Source organism: Rhinolophus sinicus, linkage group LG02 (genome assembly GCF_036562045.2).
Source record: "Rhinolophus sinicus isolate RSC01 linkage group LG02, ASM3656204v1, whole genome shotgun sequence".
Classification (NCBI taxonomy): Eukaryota; Metazoa; Chordata; class Mammalia; order Chiroptera; family Rhinolophidae; genus Rhinolophus; species Rhinolophus sinicus.
The window spans coordinates 34,669,830-34,692,280 of NC_133752.1; the positions used below are offsets into that span (position 1 = coordinate 34,669,830).

The 22,451-nt window shown below is 35.5% G+C and overlaps 1 protein-coding gene across 1 annotated transcript in view; it reads right to left on the reverse strand.

Moving 5' to 3' along the window:
• Positions 1 to 22,451, reverse strand: part of BANK1 (B cell scaffold protein with ankyrin repeats 1) — a 294,826-nt gene that overhangs the window by 167,461 nt on the left and 104,914 nt on the right. Inside the window, exon 7 of the mRNA XM_019738939.2 lies at positions 4,452 to 4,648. Within this exon, the coding sequence (XP_019594498.2) occupies positions 4,452 to 4,648 (197 nt within the window). The remainder of the gene's footprint in view (positions 1 to 4,451; positions 4,649 to 22,451) is intronic.

Consider the following 22,451-nt stretch of genomic DNA (forward strand, 5'->3'; position numbering starts at 1 on the left):
CGGTCTATTAAAAATATATGCTGAAGAAAGCAGTTGGACTATTTGTCTATGAATTCTCTAAAACTAAACTTTAAAAAATTTGAATATAGAGAGAATATGACCAACTATTTTATTTAAATTATGAGAGCTGGTTAAGGATATTATTGGGTAAGTGAGATCAAGTAAGTCCTTAATTTGACACTTGCTTTCTACCACATCAGTGAGTAAACACATGCAGAGCACGTCCTGTGCACTGGATGGTGGGAGGGAGGGCAGCCCACTACCTATGATCAGCTTCTAGAATTAATAAGGGAGAAAAACTACATAGGTAAAGCAGGGCATGCTGCCCTTTAGATGCAATTAGTATATACTAATATATACTAAATAAAATGGAACAAAATAATATATAAAGTACCAAATGAGCAATGCTAACAATGAGAGAAATGAAGGGCCAAGAAGAATAGTGAATATTCACTGTCCTAAACATACAGCTTTCTCCCGAGTAATTGGTTCTCTACACCAATCAGTCAGTCATTGTTTTATATTGACAAACACATCAACGTCTACCCTCTACATATCAACATCTACCCTCTGTATCTTCCTTCCAAACCTTTGACCACTTGAAAAAAAGATCATGGTCATTGTCAGCCAGACAGTAGAGCACAACAGAATCAATCACTCTTTTTTCTCTCTCTCTGTCTCTCTCTCTCTCTCACACACACACACACACACACACACACACACACACACACACTCACACTCACACATACCAGCCCACTGTCTACAGAGACAAACAGAGTGTCAGGGTAAGTCAAAGAGAACAAGATGTCACAGGATTCCCATCACCTACGTGAGCAATAGGAACATTCCTAGTCAGAAGTTCTAAAAAATCAGCTAGAGAAAGTTCATAGAAGTCTGGTTTTCCATTTCTTGAATTCAATTGAAGATTATTTATGACTAAGATCTCTTTACCTAACATACACACCAAACTATATGAGTGAACACTGTGGTGGGAGAAAAAAGATACCATCTGTATTGTTCCTAGGATAAGTAAACATCTGTTGATTTTGCAATTCTATAGGGGCCCAACAAAGAAGTATGTATTTTTCTGTCTACTTACACATGGAAGTAACCATTTTCTTAAGTCTTCTAAACTGATGGAGATGGAGTAACATGCTCAAGATGATACAAGGAAATATATTATTTTGCTTAAAATGCATTCTAATTTTTGCAGTACACTTTTATCTTCAATCACAAAGTATTTCTTAATCTGTGGCCACATTCCAGCTCATTTTCAATATTTCAGGTGTTTATGGTTGAAAAGATAAGTTTTCATAGGACTGAATTAATTATCAATATGACTATTTGTTATTTGAAATAGTCTGGGATTTCTTCAAGAATTCTGTGAAGCAAATTGTGGTTCCCAACCCTCTTGCTCTTTGCCTAGCCCCCTTTCATACTAATGATCCCAGGGGGACATTGTCAGAAACTGAAAATTGAGTAGTTTATTTGAAACACTTTATGGATTATAGGAATATGTGGCATTATTATCTACAGCAGTACTAAAACATGAAAGAAATGTAGGTGTTAATTAGATAACTTTATCAAAACACGAAAGTTACTCATTCACAATGAAGAGGGTCTCTTCATAGACTGTATAAGTTATTAACCTCTCAAAGGAAAAAGGTAACAAAGAAATGTAAGGATGTGATTTGAGGCTCCTTCTTCTTTCTCATCCTTCTTCACATAGTTAACGTGAATGTATAGATGGCACTTGTTCATTTATAGATATTTACTAATGATTCTCTTTTTTTTTCCTGTATTTTAAAAAAATCATGAGTGGCTTTTTCCTTCTACCCACTTTATTCAGTAATGATCAAATTCACTGTGTTGTAACTCCCTGTGAGATCCTAAAATGAACAATGTTTCACTGATGGGAGATTAGGAAGAATTCAGCAAATCTGTAAATCAGTTGGGGGCAAAATATGTTTTAATTTACAAATATGTATTTCTTCAATACAGAAGTATGGTCCATTAGTGGATTATAAACCTCAAACATGAAACAATATCTACTCCTTTCAACAATTCTGAAACAATAGTTCATGGAAAATTTGCACGCATATATGATAATCTTAGATTTATCAGAATGTAATTATAACATTAAAGCTACATAAGTGTTATTAAAGAAACAATGATGAGATTGCACATTTTTTCTCTATCAGGTTTAGATATGCCCTTAGAAAGACATAGCTACCATAATTTAGAATACGAAATTTCAGTATATGATTATTTGGCATACTTCAACATGTGATTATCTGGCATACTAAGAAGATATGACTTTTGGATTTACTTTAAATAAAATTGATAATTAGAAGAATAAACCAACAGGAAACATATTTTCATGTGTGTCACAACCTAATACAGGTTACCATTTCCTTAACCGCACATTTGCAAAAGGCCTTTGGTAGCTTGCAAAATTATTGTACCTAAAATTATCCATAAAATACCATTCTAAAGCTGCTGTCCCTTGCAACAGCTATTGTTATTTCCTTGCAGACAGCAAAACATTCACAAAATAATTATCTAGCCTACCTACAATGGCAATGGCTACTATACACATTCTGGCAAAATGTAACAGCTCACAAAGAGGTGGAAGATATATAAAATCATTTAACAAATTTCTTAGAATAATTATCAAGCATAACTCTGCAAAATTAGAATGCAGCCACTATAAGAGTGAATTGGCACCTAAAGAAAATGATAGCAATAACTTGTATCAGTGCTATTATTGCAGAAGCAGAAGTATAATTACCCACAGGATGTGAGGGAAAAAAAATATTTCCCCCATCCATCAAATCCTACACTGGTAATTACTGTCAAATCTACTGTCATTATTCTGTAGTATTATGTTATTTATGGAGCATGTGCAGTTTGCATGGGGCTGCATCTGTTAAACACTGAGTCCTCACTGGAGAACTGGAAGTGGAAGGATAACTCTTTGAAAATCAGAGTTGATCTCAGACAGTAACCCTGGATGTTGAAGACTTTTAGGGAAAATTTTAGTATAAGTCCCCCAGTGGTCAACAATTCAAGAATAGGGTTGTAGAGAATTGAGACAGATACCCAGAATGTACTGAATAACAGTATTATGAACAAATACACAAGACTGAATTGATGCATTGACTTACCTGAGACAGATACCATGTTGCACTGATCAATGGTGACATACAGTGTCTAATTACTAAAATGATTGCACTTACCAGATACGTAAGAATTCCTACCTAAATTCTTTGCAGGAATAAAAATAATGCTTATTCCAAATTTGAAAGACATAAAATAAAACTAGTAATTTATTAATTTTATTACAAAGCATCATGCTCTGTATTTATTTTAAACACAGGCAAAAGATATCTTATTATAATTCCAGATAGTGGATGGTATCTGTGCTCTTCTGATAATTATCATGCTATTTATTAAAAGTGGGGGGGAAGGTTACATTGGTTGATAGTTTACTTTCTAGAAATCACAAATAATTTTCAGAAGTCCAATATTACATTGACTTAATCTATCAGACTAAAGCTAAAATAACCAGAACCTATTTATAGTGTTTCAATATTCTATACTAACTGTTCATGGGTAATACAATTGTTTATCTTCTGAGAACCCAAGGGCAAATTTTGACATATTCACCAATCACCAACACAATCATTTTCCTATTTATATTTTCCTAAGAGTATCGGAACTATTCATTTTTTTTTTTTAACAAAATGTGCATACCTTTGTTACAAACAGAAAATTATAGCTTTTCTAAAGTTAATTAAGGAAACACAAAGTGTGTTTTATGCATTAAGGTAGTATCCTCTCCTTCAAAATCTTCCCTTGGTTGCATTCTTATAAAACTAGTATCCTTCAAAGAGTTTTCTCAGATTTGGAGGTTCAACTTATATAATAAGGAACTGGGACTTCACACAGAAAGAAAAATATCACATATGAGAAACAAATTTTAGCAACATGAATTGACTTTTTGTTAGGTAGACTTTTTGAATGATCATCAAAATTTATGCCTTTAACCTAATAATTATTGATATCATTTTATGTGCCTAATAGTATCTTAGACTTTTGAACAAAAGAGTAAGGTAATAACTTTTTATTTTCTTCTCACCAAATCCTCTCCTGTATGGGACAGGCTATTTAGAAGCCAGAAAGACCGGATAAGTTTCAAAACAGGTTATTTAGGTGTGGGAGTGTAGACTCAGAGCTGGCGTATGGCAATACTGAAACAAGTTGACTAATCCTGCAAAATGTTTTTTAAGACAATGAATGACCCAGGACCGACAGACAATACTGTAGCATCATTTTCAAAAGAGCAATGTGGGTGCACACATACGTGCACGTGCACACACACACACACACACACACAATCATTTTATAAAAATAATTTTAGAGAAAAAATGGGGGGAAAAATCACTTACTGAAAAGTCTTCAAAGATTCTCTTGAGTTCTTTGTGACCATGCCTTTCAGCAATATGTGCTGGATCAGAGCCCTCCAAATTTTTCATCTTAGATGCCCAGGTTGCTCCTGAACATTGAAGCAAATAAACAGCCAAGTTCTTCAAGCCAAATTTTGCTGCACAGTGCAGAAGAGTTGGAAGTTCTTTGAAATGAGTATCTGTAAGCATAAGAAGTAATAGAATGTAGTATGTTTTTATCATATCTACAATCCTATAAGAAAGGATTGAACATAATCTACTCCTAAAATAATTCCCACAAAACACAACAGACTTTTAGTGTGATTTTGCATACAAGAAATGGTTTTAGCAACAATGTACTAAAAAGATTATTCATCACGACCAAGTGGGGTTCATCCGAGGGGCACAAGCGTGGTTCAACATACGCAAATCCATCAATGTGATACACCACATAAACAAAATAAAGGACAAAAATCATATGATTATATCAATAGATGCAGAAAAAGCATTTGACAAGATACAACATCCATTCATAATTATAACATTTAATAAATGTGTACAGAAGAAAAATGTCTTAACATAATAAAGTCATATACGAAAAATTCTCAGCTACTATCATAATTAACCGTGAAAAACTGAAGCCCTTTGCTCTACGTTCAGGAACACGACAGGGCTGTCCCCTATCACCTCTGCTTTTCAACATAGTATTGGAAGTCCAAGACAGAGCAATCAGGCAAGAGAAAGAAACAACAGGCATCCAAATTGGGAATGAAGAAGTTAAATTGTCACTCTTTGCAGATGACATGATGCTATATATAGAAAACCCTAAAGAATCCACAAAAAAGTTATTAGAAACAATAAATGAATACAGTAAAGTTGCTAGCTACAAAATCAATGTACAAAAGTCCATTGCATTCCTATATACTAACAATGAAATATCAGAAAAACAAATAAAAAAGTAAAAGAATTCCTTTTGCAATAGCAACAAAAAGAATACCTAGGAATGAACTTAACCAAGAATGTGAAAGACCTATACACTGAAAACTATAAGACATTTTTAAAACAAATTGAAGAAGACACAAAGAAATGAAAAACATTCCATGTCCATGGATTGGAAGAATCAACATAGTTAAAATGGCTGTATTACCCAAAGCAATATACAGATTTAATACAATCCCCATCAAAATCCCAATGGCATTTTTTAAAGAAATAGGACAAAACATCATCAGATTTGTATGGAACCACAAAAGACCTTGAATAGCCAAAGCAATCTAAGAAAAAAGAACAATGCTGGAGGTATCACACTCCTTGACTTCAGCTTGTACTACAGGGCAACAATAATCAAACCAGTGTGGTACTGGCAGAAAAACAGATACACAGACCAATGGAATAGAATTGAGAACCCAGAAATAAACCCACATAAATATGGACAGAAAATTTTTGACAAAGCAAAAAACATACAATGGAGAAAAGACAGCCTCTTCAATAAATGGTGCTGGGAGAATTGGAAAGCCACATGCAAAAGAATGAAACTAGACTGCTATCTGTCACCATGTACCAAAATTAATTCCAAATCGATCAAAGACCTAAACCTAAGACCTGAAACAATAAACTGCATAGAAGAAAACATAGGTACTAAACTTATGGACCTGGGGTTCAAAGAGCATTTTATGAATTTGACTACAAAGACAAGAGAAGTAAAAGCTAAAATAAATGAATGGGACTATATCAAACTAAAAAGCTTCTGCATGGCAAAAGAAACCATCGACGAAATAAAGAGGGAACCAACTGGATGGGAGAAGATTTTTGCAAACAATGCCTCTGATAAGCGGCTAATATCTAAAATATATAAGGAACTCATACAACTCAACGACAACAAAAACAAACAAACAATCCAATTAAAAAAAAGAGCAGAGGACCCTGAAGAGATATTTCTCCAAAGAGGACATATAAATGGCCAATAGACATATGAAAAAATGCTCAACATCACTAATCATCAGAGAAATGCAAATAAAAACCACAATGAGATATCACCTCACCCCAGTCAGAATGGCTATCATCAACAAGACAAATAGTACCAAGTGTTGGAGAGGCTGTGGAGAAAAAGGAACCCTCATACACTGTTGGTGGGAATGCAGATTGGTGCAGCCGATATGGAAGGCAGTGTGGAGGTTCCTCAAAAAATTAAGAATAGAATTACCATATGACCCAGCAATCCCTCTCCTGGGTATCTACTCAAAAAAATCTGAAAACATTTATCCATAAAGACATATGTGATCCAATGTTCATTACAGCTTTATTTACGGTGGCCAAGACATGGAAACAACCAAAATGTCCTTTAATACATTAGTGGATAAAGAAGTTGTGGTATACATACACCATGGAATACTATTCTGCCATAAGAAAAGATGAAATACGTAGTACCATTTGTGGCAACATGGACGGATCTTGAGATTATAATGCTAAGCGAAATAAGTAAGACAGAAAAAGTAAAGAACCATATGATTTCACAGATATGTGGTATAAAAAACTGAAAACAACAAAAGAACAAGACAAACAAATGAAGACATAAAAACTCACAGACATAGACAATAGTTTAGTGGTTACCAGAGGGTAAGGGGGTTCTAGAAGAGGGTAAACAGGGTCAAATATATGGTGATAGAAGGAGAACTGATTCTGGGTGGTGAACACATAATGTGAGATATAGATACTGTATTACAGAATTGTACACCTGTAACTTTACTAAGTTACTAATGTGTAACTTTACTAACAGTTGTCACCCCAATAAACTTTAATTAAAAGGAAAAAGAAGAAATGGTTTTAGCAATCTGTCCCTATTTCCCATCTTAAAATATATATAAACTAATATTCTATTAGCATTAATGCCTACTTTTACTTGCGGGGTAAGTTTAAAGACACAGCAATCTCTTAAATGTAAACAAAACAAAACAAAAATATTATAAATTCCCTTTGAATGTACTTTGACATTAGCCAAACACTAAATAACAAAATTAAATAAGCTCGCCTGTAAAACCTTTCTGTGTTTTCTACTGCCGTGCCTAGTTTGCTTCCTTCTGAAACTGAAATGAACATGAAATTCCTGGACGGATTATACTACATTTCTGTGTGAGATTTTTCTTTCAAAAAGCAACAGAAAATACAGGTAAGTACTTTTATAAATATCTCCAGTTTGGAGATTTCCATTTCTATTTTACAGCATTTATATCAATGTTTTGGAGTTTGAATTTCATAGTTACTTATTAGTTATCAATTAGAAGACAGATATTAATTATACATAATTACAAAATGATAAATATAAACTGCTATCCCAATGACCACACACACACACACACACACACACACACCACACACTGATGAATGATGATTTGTTAATTCTTCTACACTTTCACACCTAGATGGAAAAAAATGTGTTATAGAAATGACACACAAGCTTCCTTTAATAGCTGTGGCATCAGCAGAAATAAGCAATGTGAAGGCTTACAGCAACAGAAACAAAGACCTCAAAGCAAAAGTCAATTCTGTTTCAGCAAAATTTTAAAGCAATGAAAACAGCCACCCTGTGTTTTTGCAAACTGAATCTAGCCTTACCTCTTTGCTATTTTGCAGACAAAAATAAAGGAAATTAAACCTTGAGCTTTCAATTCACTTGGGTGTTTCAGGGTTGAATAAATTTAGTTTGTTGGTTGATATGTTTTAATAGAAAACAAAAAACAAACAAAAACTCTCAGTACACATCAAGAACTTACTGTAGGGAAATATTTTACCTTTCAAAATATATTAGAAATAAATGGCTGTAGGTAAATTTATGGTCATATCTTAATGATAAATGCATTGGTTCCTTCTTACATGATGTGCAGTGGGTCAAAATTATCAAATATTTTATGAAGATAGGCTTATGAAAACTGAAATTGTCTAAGGCAGGTACCAATTTTCATAATGAAAATGATGTATTTTCTTTAAAATGTATTAAGATGTAATTTTCTGTTTCATTTTCATTAAACTGCATTATAAACTATAACTGTCTACTGTAATTAAATAAAGTTAATAAGAAAAATATTTGCATGACAATATCTGATTTTTACATGCCCTTAGTCATCTCTCTTTGTCACACTGTACAATATACAAAAAAAAAAAGTCGTTATCTGCCAATCAGTGTTTTATGCACTGTTCCTATACATTGCTCTTCTATTAATAGTAAAAAAATGTTATTTTCCTTCAATAAGTGTTTAATTATTATAGGAATACTTTTACCTTTTAACCTCACCAACTTCCTCTATCCGTAAATTCATCAAGATTAAGTTAGTATAACATTAAAAACAACCACTTCATTACGAATCTCACTACTTTTGCACACCAAAAAGAGTAAAAAGGACTGTGACAAGTGGTGATGTTTTTCAGGGTATATTTCTTAACAGTCTTGATGCTTTCAATGTGTTTTCTGACATAAAAGGAAGTTCTGCTAATTTAAGATTATACCGCTGATACTAACCGGGACCACAGGTTTGAAGGTTGGCTTCTTTATTTCCCATTTCTTCATTTTTAGTGGTCGCTTAAAAGCCATTAAACTACTAGAATGACATGAAAGAGCTTTGGAGAATAACGTTCCCGTTTCCTATCCAGTAAACGAATTAAATTCCTAGAGTCTTATGAGAGATGATCTAAGTACTGCTAGCATATCTCTAATGACAGAGTATTCTTTACTTCCTAAGGCAAGAACCTCTAATGATGCTTTCTTGGTTAGACACTTATTGTGTCTGCTAAGTGAAATGTATTCCTTCTAAATCCCTGTCTCTTCATATCCTTTGGGAAATACAGAATGGCAGGTACAAAAGCACAGGCTTAGAGTCAGTAGGCTCTGCCATGTATTCACTACGTGAACTCCAGCCAGCTAATGGTTATCTGCACCGAGGCTTCTCATCCAAATTTGTAAGGCTATTGAAATAATTAAATGATTTAACATATAAAAAGTGCCCGGCAAGGTGTTTGGAACAATAACATTCAATAATTATTAGTTTCCTTCCCTTTCTCTGCATCAAATAGTTTGAAGTATCCTTGTCCTAAACCATCTTTGCCCCAACCTTATGATCTCTAATCATTTTCATTTTTCCAAAGTACCTACCATCCTGAGAGCTTGACCCCATAAATGGTTAGACTTTTATAAAGTGAATCAGTTTCAAACCTGCCCAAATGGTCATTTACAGCAAATCTTTTCATTGTCTTGAATGGGGTTATTTTACCTACTCATGTTCATTAAGTAAGAAATGCTCAGCCTGCTAATGTACGTGATCAGTAAGTAGAAAATTTCTAATTTAAGGTTTTTTTTTTTTAATATGACAGAGTTAACCTTTCAAAGAATTTGAAATGATTCACAGGAGCTATATTAGTTATTCTAATGTTAATTAAATCATGATCTCTGGTATTATTTTTGCAGAATATCAAATTAAATATACTTGGTATGAGCATATAATATTGTATTTATATATATATATATATATATATACATATATTCATATATATGTATTCATCTCAACAAAGTATGATTATGCTAAGAACTAGTTTGGATGTTTAAGTGTTGTACATTTTATACGATTGCATGTTTTGTATTTTAACCTTGATTTGGTTATTACGAGAATTTGAGATAGCAATGAATCCCTTTGTATTTGGAACAGGCATGCTTGTAACAACATAAGATGAGGACGTCCTTTATCTTAAAAAAAGCTTTCTGGGGAGACTAGCTCCTATCCCAACCACTGATTCATTGTCAGAGAATGAGTGTCGATCAAATAATGTGCCTGTGACTCAGGAGAATTACATGCTGTCCCTATTCTTCAGCACTTAATTTAACTCGAGAGCACATGATCACTAATGTTTTTACTTAAATATATTTATCTTTCTATTGGCTTTTCAAAAAATTATAGAAGTGTAATTTACACTTAAAAATGCACTAATCTTGTGTTTGATGACTTTTGACAATTGTTTATATCCATGTAACCACCACCCTAAACAAGCTAAAGAAAGCTTTATCACCACAGCAAATTCCTTCATGATCCGTCTGTTCTAGTCAATTCCCACTTCAGAGGCAACTGCTTTCTAATTTTGTCAACATACATTAGTTTTATGTGTTCTTGGATTTCATGTAAATGGACTCATCTAGTTTATACTCTTGTATGCCATTTTCTTCTGGCCTCAATTTCTGATGAGAAGTCAGATGTCATTCTTACAATTGTTTCCCTGTATGGAATGTGCTTTCCACGATACACCCTCCCTTCTTCCCTCCCCAACAGCTTTTAAGGTTTTCTCTTAACTTTTGATTTTCAGCTGTTTAACTATGGTGTGTTTAGGTATAATATTTTTTGTATTTGTTTTGCTTGGGAGTTGCCATTATTTCTTCAAATATTTTTCTGCCTCATTCTCTCTCACCTCTCCTTAGGGAATTCAAAAACCTATATGTTATATCATTTAATATTATTTTACAGAGCTTGGATCAGACCTGAATACAAGTAGTATATAGATGAGCAGAGTTTATTTTTTTCTATGGCTTTATTTAGATTCTGAAGTTTTCCTGTATTTTTCAGTTTGAATAATTTATTTGACTGTCTTTAACTTTACTGATTCGTTCTCTTCTATGTTGTTTCTATAATTAAAACCATCTTGTATTTAAATTCTGATATTGTATATTTCTGGGATTTTATTTTGTTTTTATTATAATTTCCATTGCTTTGATGAAATTTCCATCTTTTTACACACGTTGCCCAACTTTTACAATAGATTCTATAACATGTTAATCATAGTTATTTTAATGTCCCTACTTCATAACTTCAACATTTGGAGCATTTCTGTTGCTGCTTCTATTTGACTGCCCCTCTTCTGGATCGTGAATGACCTTTTATTCCTTCTTCATGTTTCCTGTAATTTTTTATTGTATGTTGAGCATCATATTAAAGAACTGAAGTAAATAATATTTACCCCCAGCAAAGGCATACTCTTTCTTTAATTAGACAACTACACTCAGGAGCTGAGTCAAGTTAATCTGTAGATGAGCTGAGCTTGGTTATTTTGCTGTCTTTACTTACATTCAGTTAACCACTGGCCTCAGATATTTTGAGGGCAGGATCATAACTATCAACAGCACAGTTTGGGATTGAGCCCTGGTAAGACTCAGGAAATCTCTGTTGCTCTACAGACTGACTGCCAGCTTTTGGGTCACTGAATGGTTCTTTCTACTCTCCAGTCCTGCCTCCAGATTTATTCACATAAGAATATCTCTCTCAGATTTTGTGCAGCCTGTGTAGTACACTCAGTTAAGGCAGAGCCCTTCCCATCCCAATAGCTGGTGGCATTTCTTCTACATTTATGCCTCTCTGCACTGAGAACCCTATGCCACAGCTCTCCCTATGGTAAAAGTTTTAATGGGTGTCTCAGCAATCCTTTCCCACTCCCACTCTTTAGCAGCCAGGAGCTGGCCCTTAAGGATGCCTCAGAATGCTTTTTAAGGATCTCTCTCAGCTTTCCTGTCCCCCTCAGCCATTGGTATGCTAGTTCTGTGCACTTATGACAGCCTACCAAAGGGAGTTTGTGGGTGATACAGACCTACTTTGTAACTGGGGCGCTTTGTGATTTTTATCCATCACACTAGCCTAAATATACCGCTTAAAAGCTTGCTAAATGTTTAGTTGGTTTGTCTTTACTCCTCATCTCTAGTGAGTTCTGTCTTGTCCTATAAGGGATGAAGGAAATCATGAATTTTTTCTGTCTTGTCAAAGACTTGTCCCTTTCTGTAATTTAGTTCATTTGGGTGTTTTTTTTTTCTTTTTTTTATCACCTATTTCTTCTGGGTTAAAAAATAAATAAACTGTGATTTTGAAGATAATCTTGCTTGTTCTTGTTGTCACAATGAAAACAATAGACTCTTATAATGTTGTACATCCTAATCAGGAGCAGAAATCTTATTAGTCATACATCATTTGTTAGCTCATACATCATTTAGTTATTTTCTTAAACTCATGGCATTTATTTTACAGTTTATAATCTTCCTTATTTGATTAAAATAATAGATTCCTCAAGAAGATATTAAAAAAATCTTTAAGAATGTGCTTAATCTGCAGTGTACATCTGCTTCAATTCATGGCAATTTTCATTTAATTAATCAAGATTCATTACATCTGTTTTTATTCCCAAGGTGTAAATAAAGAAGCCATACTTCACAGTAAGGTCTAGCCAATTTGCTATTGACTTTTTTTCTGGATAAAATAAATTTTCAGTTTTCAGTTGTTTTGGCCAATGTCTGTCAAATGGTAATTTCAGAAGAACAGAATGAAATGTCTGGGAGAAATTTTTCAAGGAAAATACACATTGATTAGTTTTTCAAATAAAAATACACAGATGAGTTGGCCCACAATAAAGAAATTGAGCCACATATTTGTTTGTGCTGAGCCATTTCTAACAGTTCAAGGTAATCCCTATAGAGGATGGCTAATGATTAGATAAAGTAATCAAACCAAAGCTTTCAAAAGATTAACCTAGTTCCCCAGAATAATAAAATGAGAATATATGCAAGGTTAGAATTACAGCTTAAAAAAAATTTTAAAGTAAGATGAGTATGCAAACTGTACACACATGACCATGTAATGTATTCGTTCTCATAAATCACTATCTAGAATCATAAATATTTATCCATTCAAAGTAGAATGACCAGATGGCCATTTTAGGACAAAATAACGAAGCACACAATAAACAGAAGATACAAAGTCAGGATATATGCATTCTAATCCCAGCTCAGCCACTAAATCTGTGGCATTTGAGAAAGTTCCTTCATTTCCCTGGACTTCACTTTATTTGTTTTTAGAATAGAGGGCTGGGTTCAGAATTACATGACTTCTGTTAGTCTTCTGAACTAGAGGGTATGCCACAGATGGTTTTAAGGTAATTTCCCTGGATGTTTGTCAGACGCTAATTAAAGGCGTCAGGATGATATTTGCAAAGGTTGAAGAAAGGTAATGATCTTCATTCCTTTCCTCATAGGATTGGGAGTTGGATGAAATGTTAGTATTTCTGTGGATCTATAAAGCAGAACATTGCTGGGTTTATGAATCTGATTGCTCTGTGACAGGGGGAACGCATAGTATACAGTAATCCTACTTAGAATTTCTGTTTAAGAAGAAACAAAACATACTGCCAAGGTTATCATATTTCTAAAACTTGACAATATAAATTACATGCAAAAGGGAACCTATGCTCCCTCAAAGCCCTTTGCTGGAGTTTTTTTGTCTTCCATATTACAGAAGAGTAGGAACTACGTAGATATACACATCAGTATTAACCTCAGTTTTGTATTTGTATTTACCTCATTAATCCATTCTTGTTACTAAAACATTTTCTTGAATATTTAAGAAAAGAAGTAAAACTTGTATTCATTTTTATGTCCCCTGTTATCTCAAGAAACTTCATACCAGATATTCTTTTTTTCAAATGTTTTAGTTAAATGGTTAAATGCCTAATCAGCATTATATTCCAATGAATCCTGTTTCATCTTAATAAAATTCAACATAACGCCGTTTATTATTTTAAACCCTAAAATTTTAAAACTTAATATTTATTTCTTTTGAGAGGCAATGTTGTGTAGTTAGTGCTTAAATATTAGGGCTTTGGAACCAGACTGCATGAATGGAATCCAACCTCCAGCTAACAGCGTGATTTGGACAAGCTACTTGAACTTTCTGTGTCTCCTTTTCTCAGCCATTAAATGAGGATAAAACAGCTATTCAACCAGATATTAAAACCTAGGTTAAATGAATCTTTCCATACAAATAAGTACAGAGGATCCTCATTATTCAGGGATTCCGTATTTGCAAATTTGCCTACTGATGAAAATTTTTGTACCCCCCGAATCAAAACTTGTGGCACTTCTCCTGTCCTTTGTGAACATGTGCAAAGCAATGAAAAGTTTGTCACCTGAAGTGCACATTCCCAGCTGAGGCCAAACAAGGCAACACTCTGCCTTCTCCCTTTAGCTCTCATACTGTAAACAAGTGTCCTTCTGGTGGCCTATGTAGAGACACATTTTTCACATTTTTGTGCTTTTGTTGGAAATTTCGTTGTTTAAAGTGGCCCTGTGGCACAGGGCTGAAGTGATGTTTAGTGTCCCTAAGCATGGGAAGGCTGTGACGTGCTTTATGGAGACAGTGTATTAGATAAGCTTCATTCAGGCATGAATTATAACGTTATTGGTGTTGAGTTCAATGGTAATGAATCAAAAGTATATATTACGTAATGTTTCTTTAAACAGAAACACACATAAAACAAGGTTATGTATTGATCGATTGACAAAAATGTGAGGAGAGGCTTGCAGGAACGTAACGCTGTATTTCTCCTGGGAGCAATGGTTCAGTATTCTCTTATTCAGTGATTTTATAGAACATAAGTACTGTGAATGATGAGAATCAACTGCATTTTAAGCAAACCAGAGGCCCCTTTTCCCTTTTGGAGAGGGAGTTTAGAATTGGTTTCCCATTGCAATATGGCCAGGCATTTTCACAAGTGGAGGCCTTCTGTCCTTTCTTCCACACAGTTAGGGAGGCTCTGAGTCCAATTCTCCGGATTCCTCCTCAGGATGAGGCAGAAAAGGGGTGGGTCTGGAGGAGGAAGCTGTCAAAGTCCAAGATGGTGGTTTCCAAGGCTGTGTGTATTTGGGGCCTACCAAGATAACATCCAGACTAGGCCTGGTCAGAGTGCTCCCTGGCAACCACCCTGGAGGTAGAAAGAACAGCCCTGGGACCTTGATGCTGTCTTGTTTATTTCCCTTCCTATCAGGCATAGGCAAAACCATAGGAAAAATGTGGGATGAAAGTGAACTGAACCCTTACTCCGTTGTTCTTAGGTAATATAAGTCCCTTTTAATGACCTATATCTTTTTAATTTGCGTGAAAATTCTGTCTTTTGTGAGTTTCGTAAAACTATAAAAATAAACTTGTGGAAGACTGATGTTCTGGATATGTAAATGTGTGACTGATGAATCGACAGGGAGCGTGAGAAATGAGTGGAACATGTAACGTTGAATCCAGAAAGAGTTCATTGTTCACTGAATACCCTAGTAGATAGAATCTACCACAAAATTTGCAGCAGTCATAATAAGAAGAGAAGAAAAGGGGGAAAAGGAAGAGAAAGGGAAGGAAATGGGATGGCTAATAAATGGGGTTGAGAGGCAGGGACTTTAGGCAGCTCATGTCGGAATGAGTAATAGCAGAGCCGCAGAACATGTAAATGGCAGGTTGGTTCAAGACGGTCTGATCCCAGAGAAGGAGTATTTGAGGACATGATGTGAAATGCCTTCTTATCCAGCGCTGTGGGCCAGGAATAACCAGGGAGTAATATGGCAACATGCAGACTGAAGCAGGCCACGAGGCCACAGTGAACAGCCTGGGAGCTGGAGGTCCATGTCTGGAGGTAATGTGAGGAAGAAAAGGGAGCTATGCAGTTCTTATCAGCAATCAGAATTGACAGCAATTAAATTTAAATCTACAGCATTAAAATGAAATCTATAGCATTGAATCTCACACTTTTTTTTATTACCCACTTTCCACTGTCAAATCCAGACAGTGATAAAGTAATGAAGAGTGGAGCTGCTCTGTGATTAACCAGCCCAGTCAATCTGTGGTTAACCTCAGGTTAAAATAAGAAATCTCTAGTGATTTCATGTCTATAAAAATGTGATCATATTCTGTTCCTCTCTGTTCTTTTGAAAAATCATTTTGAAATTTACCAACTTTATCTAGGCTGAATCTTGACAGCAAAGGAACCAAAAACCTAGAACGAAACAAGGAAAGAGCCTAGAAAGAGGCAGGAAATCAGGAACAACAAAAGTGTGGAAACCAGATGAGCTGGAGTGGCCATGCCTTACAGGTAGAAAGCCATCCACTGGCCTTTGTGTGGGTCTCAAATGGATATCCAAGGAATGTGCACAAAAAGCAATAAATCAACCTAGCAGGCAAGGATGCTTGATTTCATTGGTAGGGTGCATTTTTTTGGACTTCTTGTAGTCTGGATTTAGTCTTTAAAAATATTACATAATTTTGGTAATAAAAATGAACTAAGGCAAGGAGGAAAATCTAGGCCGTTCTTTGGGCAATAAAGTGACTGGAGAGAGCTTAAGATGCCTTTGGGATTGGAAAGAAAAGTGAAACATGTTAGAAAAACCTGCTAGGGGAATTTTTCAGAAGGAAGGAGATAATTGATGGTCTACGTTAGAGTGATGGCAGGGAAAATAAACAAGAAAGGACAGAGATGTCAGACATTTAAAAAAGTTAACAGGACTTCGTGATTGACAGCGTAGGCTCTGAAGGGAAGAATTGGATTCAAGATAACATTCAGGTTCATGACTACAAAATTACAAGGTAGAAAGAGAACGAATATTCATTAGAAAAGGTGACAAGGATTACTGACATGGAGAAGTACAAGCGTGGGTGTTAATAGGGTAGCTGCTGGCAGTGCAATCATGCAGGAGTAAATCAAATTAGAAACATGTGTCTTTAAGGAGAGGATATTAGTTATAAACTAGACTCCTGTGTCACTAACCACTGATAATCACCACAGAACATTTGTTTTGTGAAAGAGGAAGTATTCTGATACAGGGCCCCGGACAAAGTCTCATGTGCCTTATAAGGTAACACTCACAGATCCGGGGATTGGGATGTGAATATCTTTAAGGAACAATTATCTAGTTTACTAGCAGTGCACTGAGTAAGAGATGTTAACACAAAAGGCACTCACATGAAATGGGAAGATAGTCATTGCTTTATAACTCAGCATGTCTTAACACTATAAGCAATACCTACTTTTCAATGGCCAAGAGTTTACATTATATACATAACCAAAACTATATCTGTTACCATAAAATGAACACATCCTCAGGCTCTAAATGGGTGGGATATTTTGGGAGATTTTGGAGTACTAGAACCACTAGGTTATAGTTGCTTTACAAATCTATTAACCAGCATGTTTCAAAGTGGTTGTTGGATAGCCCGAAAAGTGTGTGAATAAATTATAGTTGTTCAGAGCTGCCCACCTCTGCTAAGATGATGGTAAGTGTCATGGTTAATTGTATATGTCAACTTGGCTAGGCTACGGTATCAGTTGTTTGGTCAAACACCAGTTTAGATGTTACTGTGAAGGTAGTCTTTACTGTGATTAATATTTAAATCAGTAGATTTTGAGTAAAGTAGATTACCCTCCGTAATAGGGCTGAGCCCCCTTCTATCAGATTGAAAGCCCTAGGAGAAAAGACCCAATTCACCAAAGAGAAAGGAATTCTGCCTCCAGGCTACCTGTGAAGTGAAGACTGCACCATCAACTTCTGCTGGGATTTCCAGCCAGCTGGCCTGCCCTGCAGATATCAGAATTCTCAGCCTACTACAACCATGTAGGCCAATTCCTTAAAGTAAATTTCTCTCCCCCCCCCCCCCCCCATACTATCAGTTCTGTTTCTCTGGAGAACCTTGCCTAATTCAGGGAGGAAAAAAACACATCTTATCCATACATGACATAAAAATAAGTTCTCCTACATCTTTGTGTTCCTATCCTTCTCAGAGTAACACAATGAGCCTTTAAACCATCAGTGACATTACAAAGAGCTATAACTATTTGTTAATGACAGAAACCAGAGGGCAAATGAGTCCTTTTAGGACGCAGAAGGTGTGTTTGGAGTGGGTTAGTAATAGGATACTACAAAGAGTTTCTGAACTTGTCAGGAAGTTCAGAAAACAAAAACTCAAGGTTTGGAAATCATTACTTAACAACAGCTACAAAAGTAAGCATGTGTGTTGGGGGGGTTCCCTAAGTGGTAACTTATTCAATCTGTTAATAAAAGAGTCCATTTCCTTTGTGTGTGTGTGTATGTGTGTGTGGTGAGGGAGATGGTTTGTGTGCACGTGCATGTGTGTATAATTCAGGCCAATCATGCATGCATTTTCCTTAGTAAGATGAATGGATACTAGAGAGTCAATTTCCTGCCATCAGTTGCTAATAGACAGTATCTATGGGGGGTGGTGGTGGTGTTGTAACCCTATGATAAACTTATAGACGTTTATTACTCTTGACCCTGAAAAACCTATTTTTGTGTGTGTTAGCCCAGTGAAGACGAACATATGTGTCTGGTTACTTGAACAGACAGTTCAGTGCAGCACATTCAGAAGGCACATATGCCAATTTTTCATTCTCCTAATGGAAGACGCCTTGGATAAGAGGTAGAAAAGACAAAACAATGACATTATAAATAGCTGCCTTATGTTCTTATAAACAACTCTTTTGTTTTTGTAGCTCAAATATTATTAGTCTGTACCTCTGTACCTATTGCTGTACAGGGTCTTATGGATTTTAGTGTGTGGCTAACTTTGTTGCCATCAACTAGATAACTAGTGTAATAAACATTACTGAGTGCTAGAAACTCTTCTAGGCACTGGGAATAAATCCATGAACAAAACAGGGCCCCTTACTAAAGGATAGCATTTGTCCATAGTGGCAAATGGGTGATTTGAAGAAACTCATACACTATGAAACAAAAATCACTCAGTTTCTAGGATTGCAAAATAATATAAAGAGCATCTGAGACCATTTTAAACTTGCCTCTATATATAATATTATTCATTAAAGTTATAATTTTAAATAATTTAACAGAAGCAATTCATAGCCTTTCCTTTAAATTAAGATCATCTCCCTGGGAAGCGCCTCCTGACCTTTTTCTCTGGGATCCAATGACACCCTGGAGCTGCCGCTCAATGCAATATATGGGACGCAGTTGCTGAGAGTTTAATAATGTTGTCACTTTAGCTGGGCTGCCTGGGTCCAAGTCCCAGCTCTGTCACTATTTGGGCAAGTGATGTTAATTCTCAAGGCCTCACTTGTAAAGCTGAGATTAAAATACTACCTACCTCAGGATTGTTGTGTGGAATTAAATAAGTTCAAGTATGTTAAAGCACTTAAATTTTTCTTGATACAGAGTACTCGTATGCAAAATTCAAGTGTGCTCTTATGAATAGAACACACACTATAGTGGTGGCACTCTGTCTTGGTTGCCCTCTGAGTGTGTGGGTTGTGTTTTATTATTCTTACATCATGCTACCTTCCCTTACTACTGTGTTTCCCCGAAAATAAGACCTAGCCAGACCATTAGCTCTAACGCGTCTTTTGGAGCAAAAATTAATACAAGACCCAGTCTTCTTTTACTTTAAGACCAGGTCTTATATAATAATATAACATATAACATAACATAATATATATATATATATATATATATATATATATATAATACCCGGTCTTATATTAATTTTTGTTCCAAAAGACACATTACAGCTGGTGGTCCAGCCAGGTCTTATTTTCAGGGAAACATGGTATCTAAAAAAGTACCTAGTACAAAGCAGAGTGCTTTAAACTTTGTCTAAGAACTCATGAGAGTTACATTAAAAAAATAATACACACAAAAAAATTTTGAGATAAACAATCACTCTAACAATCACTTCATTCTGCACCCATGATTTTAATCCTGGGATGTAGAATGATACAGAAAAAAATATCTGCTCTCTTGACTTGAATTTCTTTCACATCAATTTTATATATGCACATGACATATTAACGGTACTGCCCATTACTGCTATGTTCACTCCGTGGTTCTCATTGGTGATTCACAGACCAGTAGCATTGGTATCGTCTATGAATTTGTGAGAAATGTAAAATCCTTGGGCCCTTCCAGATCTCCTGCATCAGAAATTCTGAGTGCGGTCCAGCAATCTGAATTTTAACAAACCTTCCAAGCGATTCTGATATCCTCTAAAGTCTGCAAGCAAAAGTATTAAAGACAAGAACAAATGGGGCTTTGCTTGAATAATCAAGCAAGAGTGGGTAATCAAGAAAATTGAAGTTAAACACATAGTACGCTAAATAAAACTGAAAAGCATACGAAATATGTTTCATGTAAACTTTCCATTCTATTCACAGTTTCTCTAAGAGTTTCTCTCTTCTGTCATTGTTTACTTATTTAAAAATATCTTCTCATGCATAGTTGATGGAAAACACTATAATGGAGGGGAAAATTGCATGCGAAAAGGTATTTATCTTAATTTATTTCTTAGAGTACTACACAATCTTACAGCACTTTAAGAAATAAAGTATTGTTAGAAGCACTGTTTCAAATAAACATCACACAGTATATTCTTACAGAAGTAAACTCCATCCATAACCTGCACATAATGATCACAGAGGATATAATTTCTTATAGTCAGTCAGATATCATGGGTAGAGGTCATGGTTATTTCCTAGGTTTCTATTATTTCAAGAGTTGCTTCTGTATACATGTTACTCTCACCTTTCCAGCTCACCTTTCTGGTTTCCAGGATGACCCTAATCAGAAACTGGTTTTCAGCTGAAAAGCAATGGTATGAAATCAGCTGGAGATAATGCAGCTAACAGCTTTCAGGCCTCACCTGGTCTTTATCGTATCCTGTTAACACTACTGTTGACACACAGTTTGGATTCTCAGTCTAATCTGTTACTTTTTTGTCTTTTTTCATTCATCTGCAATCCTGACCCTTGTATTTACACTGCCCTGTTCATAAGTTATCCTGTAGGTTCATATTCATACCTTATCTCAATATCTGTATATCTCAACTCAGTCTTCAATTTCAGAGATGCTTAAAATGGAGGAAAGATGTATACCACATGAAATTTAGGTTCACGGCAATGGAAAATGAGCCCAAGGGGCAGTAAATTAAAACTTTACATAATCCTCTTCTCTGTTTCTTCTGGATGTTAGGTCTCTGAATGTTAGAGAGCTTGACTTAATGTTAGGTTTCTGAATGTCAGGTCTCAGAGACCTTGACTTACAGACAGAGCCATGTCTGCAAGAAAACAACAAAATGTCTGTTGGCCTACACCTGCAGACAGAGCCAAACTTGCAATAACAGAAAACACCACAAAACAGCTACTGGCTTGTAGGCAGTCAGCATTTTCTGTTCAAACAATGCTACCCTGTCAGCACAGCCCCTATAAAACCCTCCTTACCCCCTCCTTCGGGGCTGCAAGTCTCCTTTAGATGTGCAGCCCGGGCTGTAGCCATCTTTGTTCAGCCCAATAGACTTTCTCTTAATAAAACAGACTTTCTCTTAATAAACTTTCTTAACTTGCCTGACTGTGAGCGTTCCTTTATCAGCCGACCTATCACTGGGTAGTGCTTTTCTCACTCGTTAACATCTTGCACTCTCCGAATCAGTCTGAATTTCCAACTACTTTTAGATATTTTGCAGAATTTTGGGGGTCCTAATTACTGAGGAGTAGTTAATCAGAACTGTAATTCTTTTTTTTTTTTTGCTCTATAGACACTAATATTTGCTCTATAGACACTACCTATTGATACAGACTTTCAGAAGAAACCATCAGATCTACATGATATTCTTGGTACAAATATTTGGGGAATACCTGGATTTTGGGGGGACATTTTGGCATTAATGAATGGTTTGGTAAATCACAAATTATTTTATGTTGTTTTCCCACTCCTGCTCTCTGCAGCAGCATATGACATAGTTGATTACTTCCTTCTCTCAGAAACATTTTCTTCATTACTTCTACTTCAGTAGTTACTCCTTCTCAATCTCCTTTTATGGAAACTTCTCCTTTAGACCTCTAAAGTTTGTACTGCCCAGGACTCAGACCTTTGCTCTGAACTACACTCTCTACAGAATGATCTCATCCAGGCAATGGCTTGTGAATACAAGTTACCTCCTTCCTGCGCTTTTGACAATCTGTCAGCAAGTTCCACCACCTTTACTTTCAAATATTTAACAAGTAAAAGCAAGTCTCAAGACCTCCACTGTCGTTAGCAGGAGATAACCACCAGCCTGTCTCCCTAAGACCACTAGAATGTTTTTCTATCTAGTTCCCGCTTCCAGCTTCCATTCTTACATACCTATAATCTCTTCTCCGCATAGCAGCAAGATAATA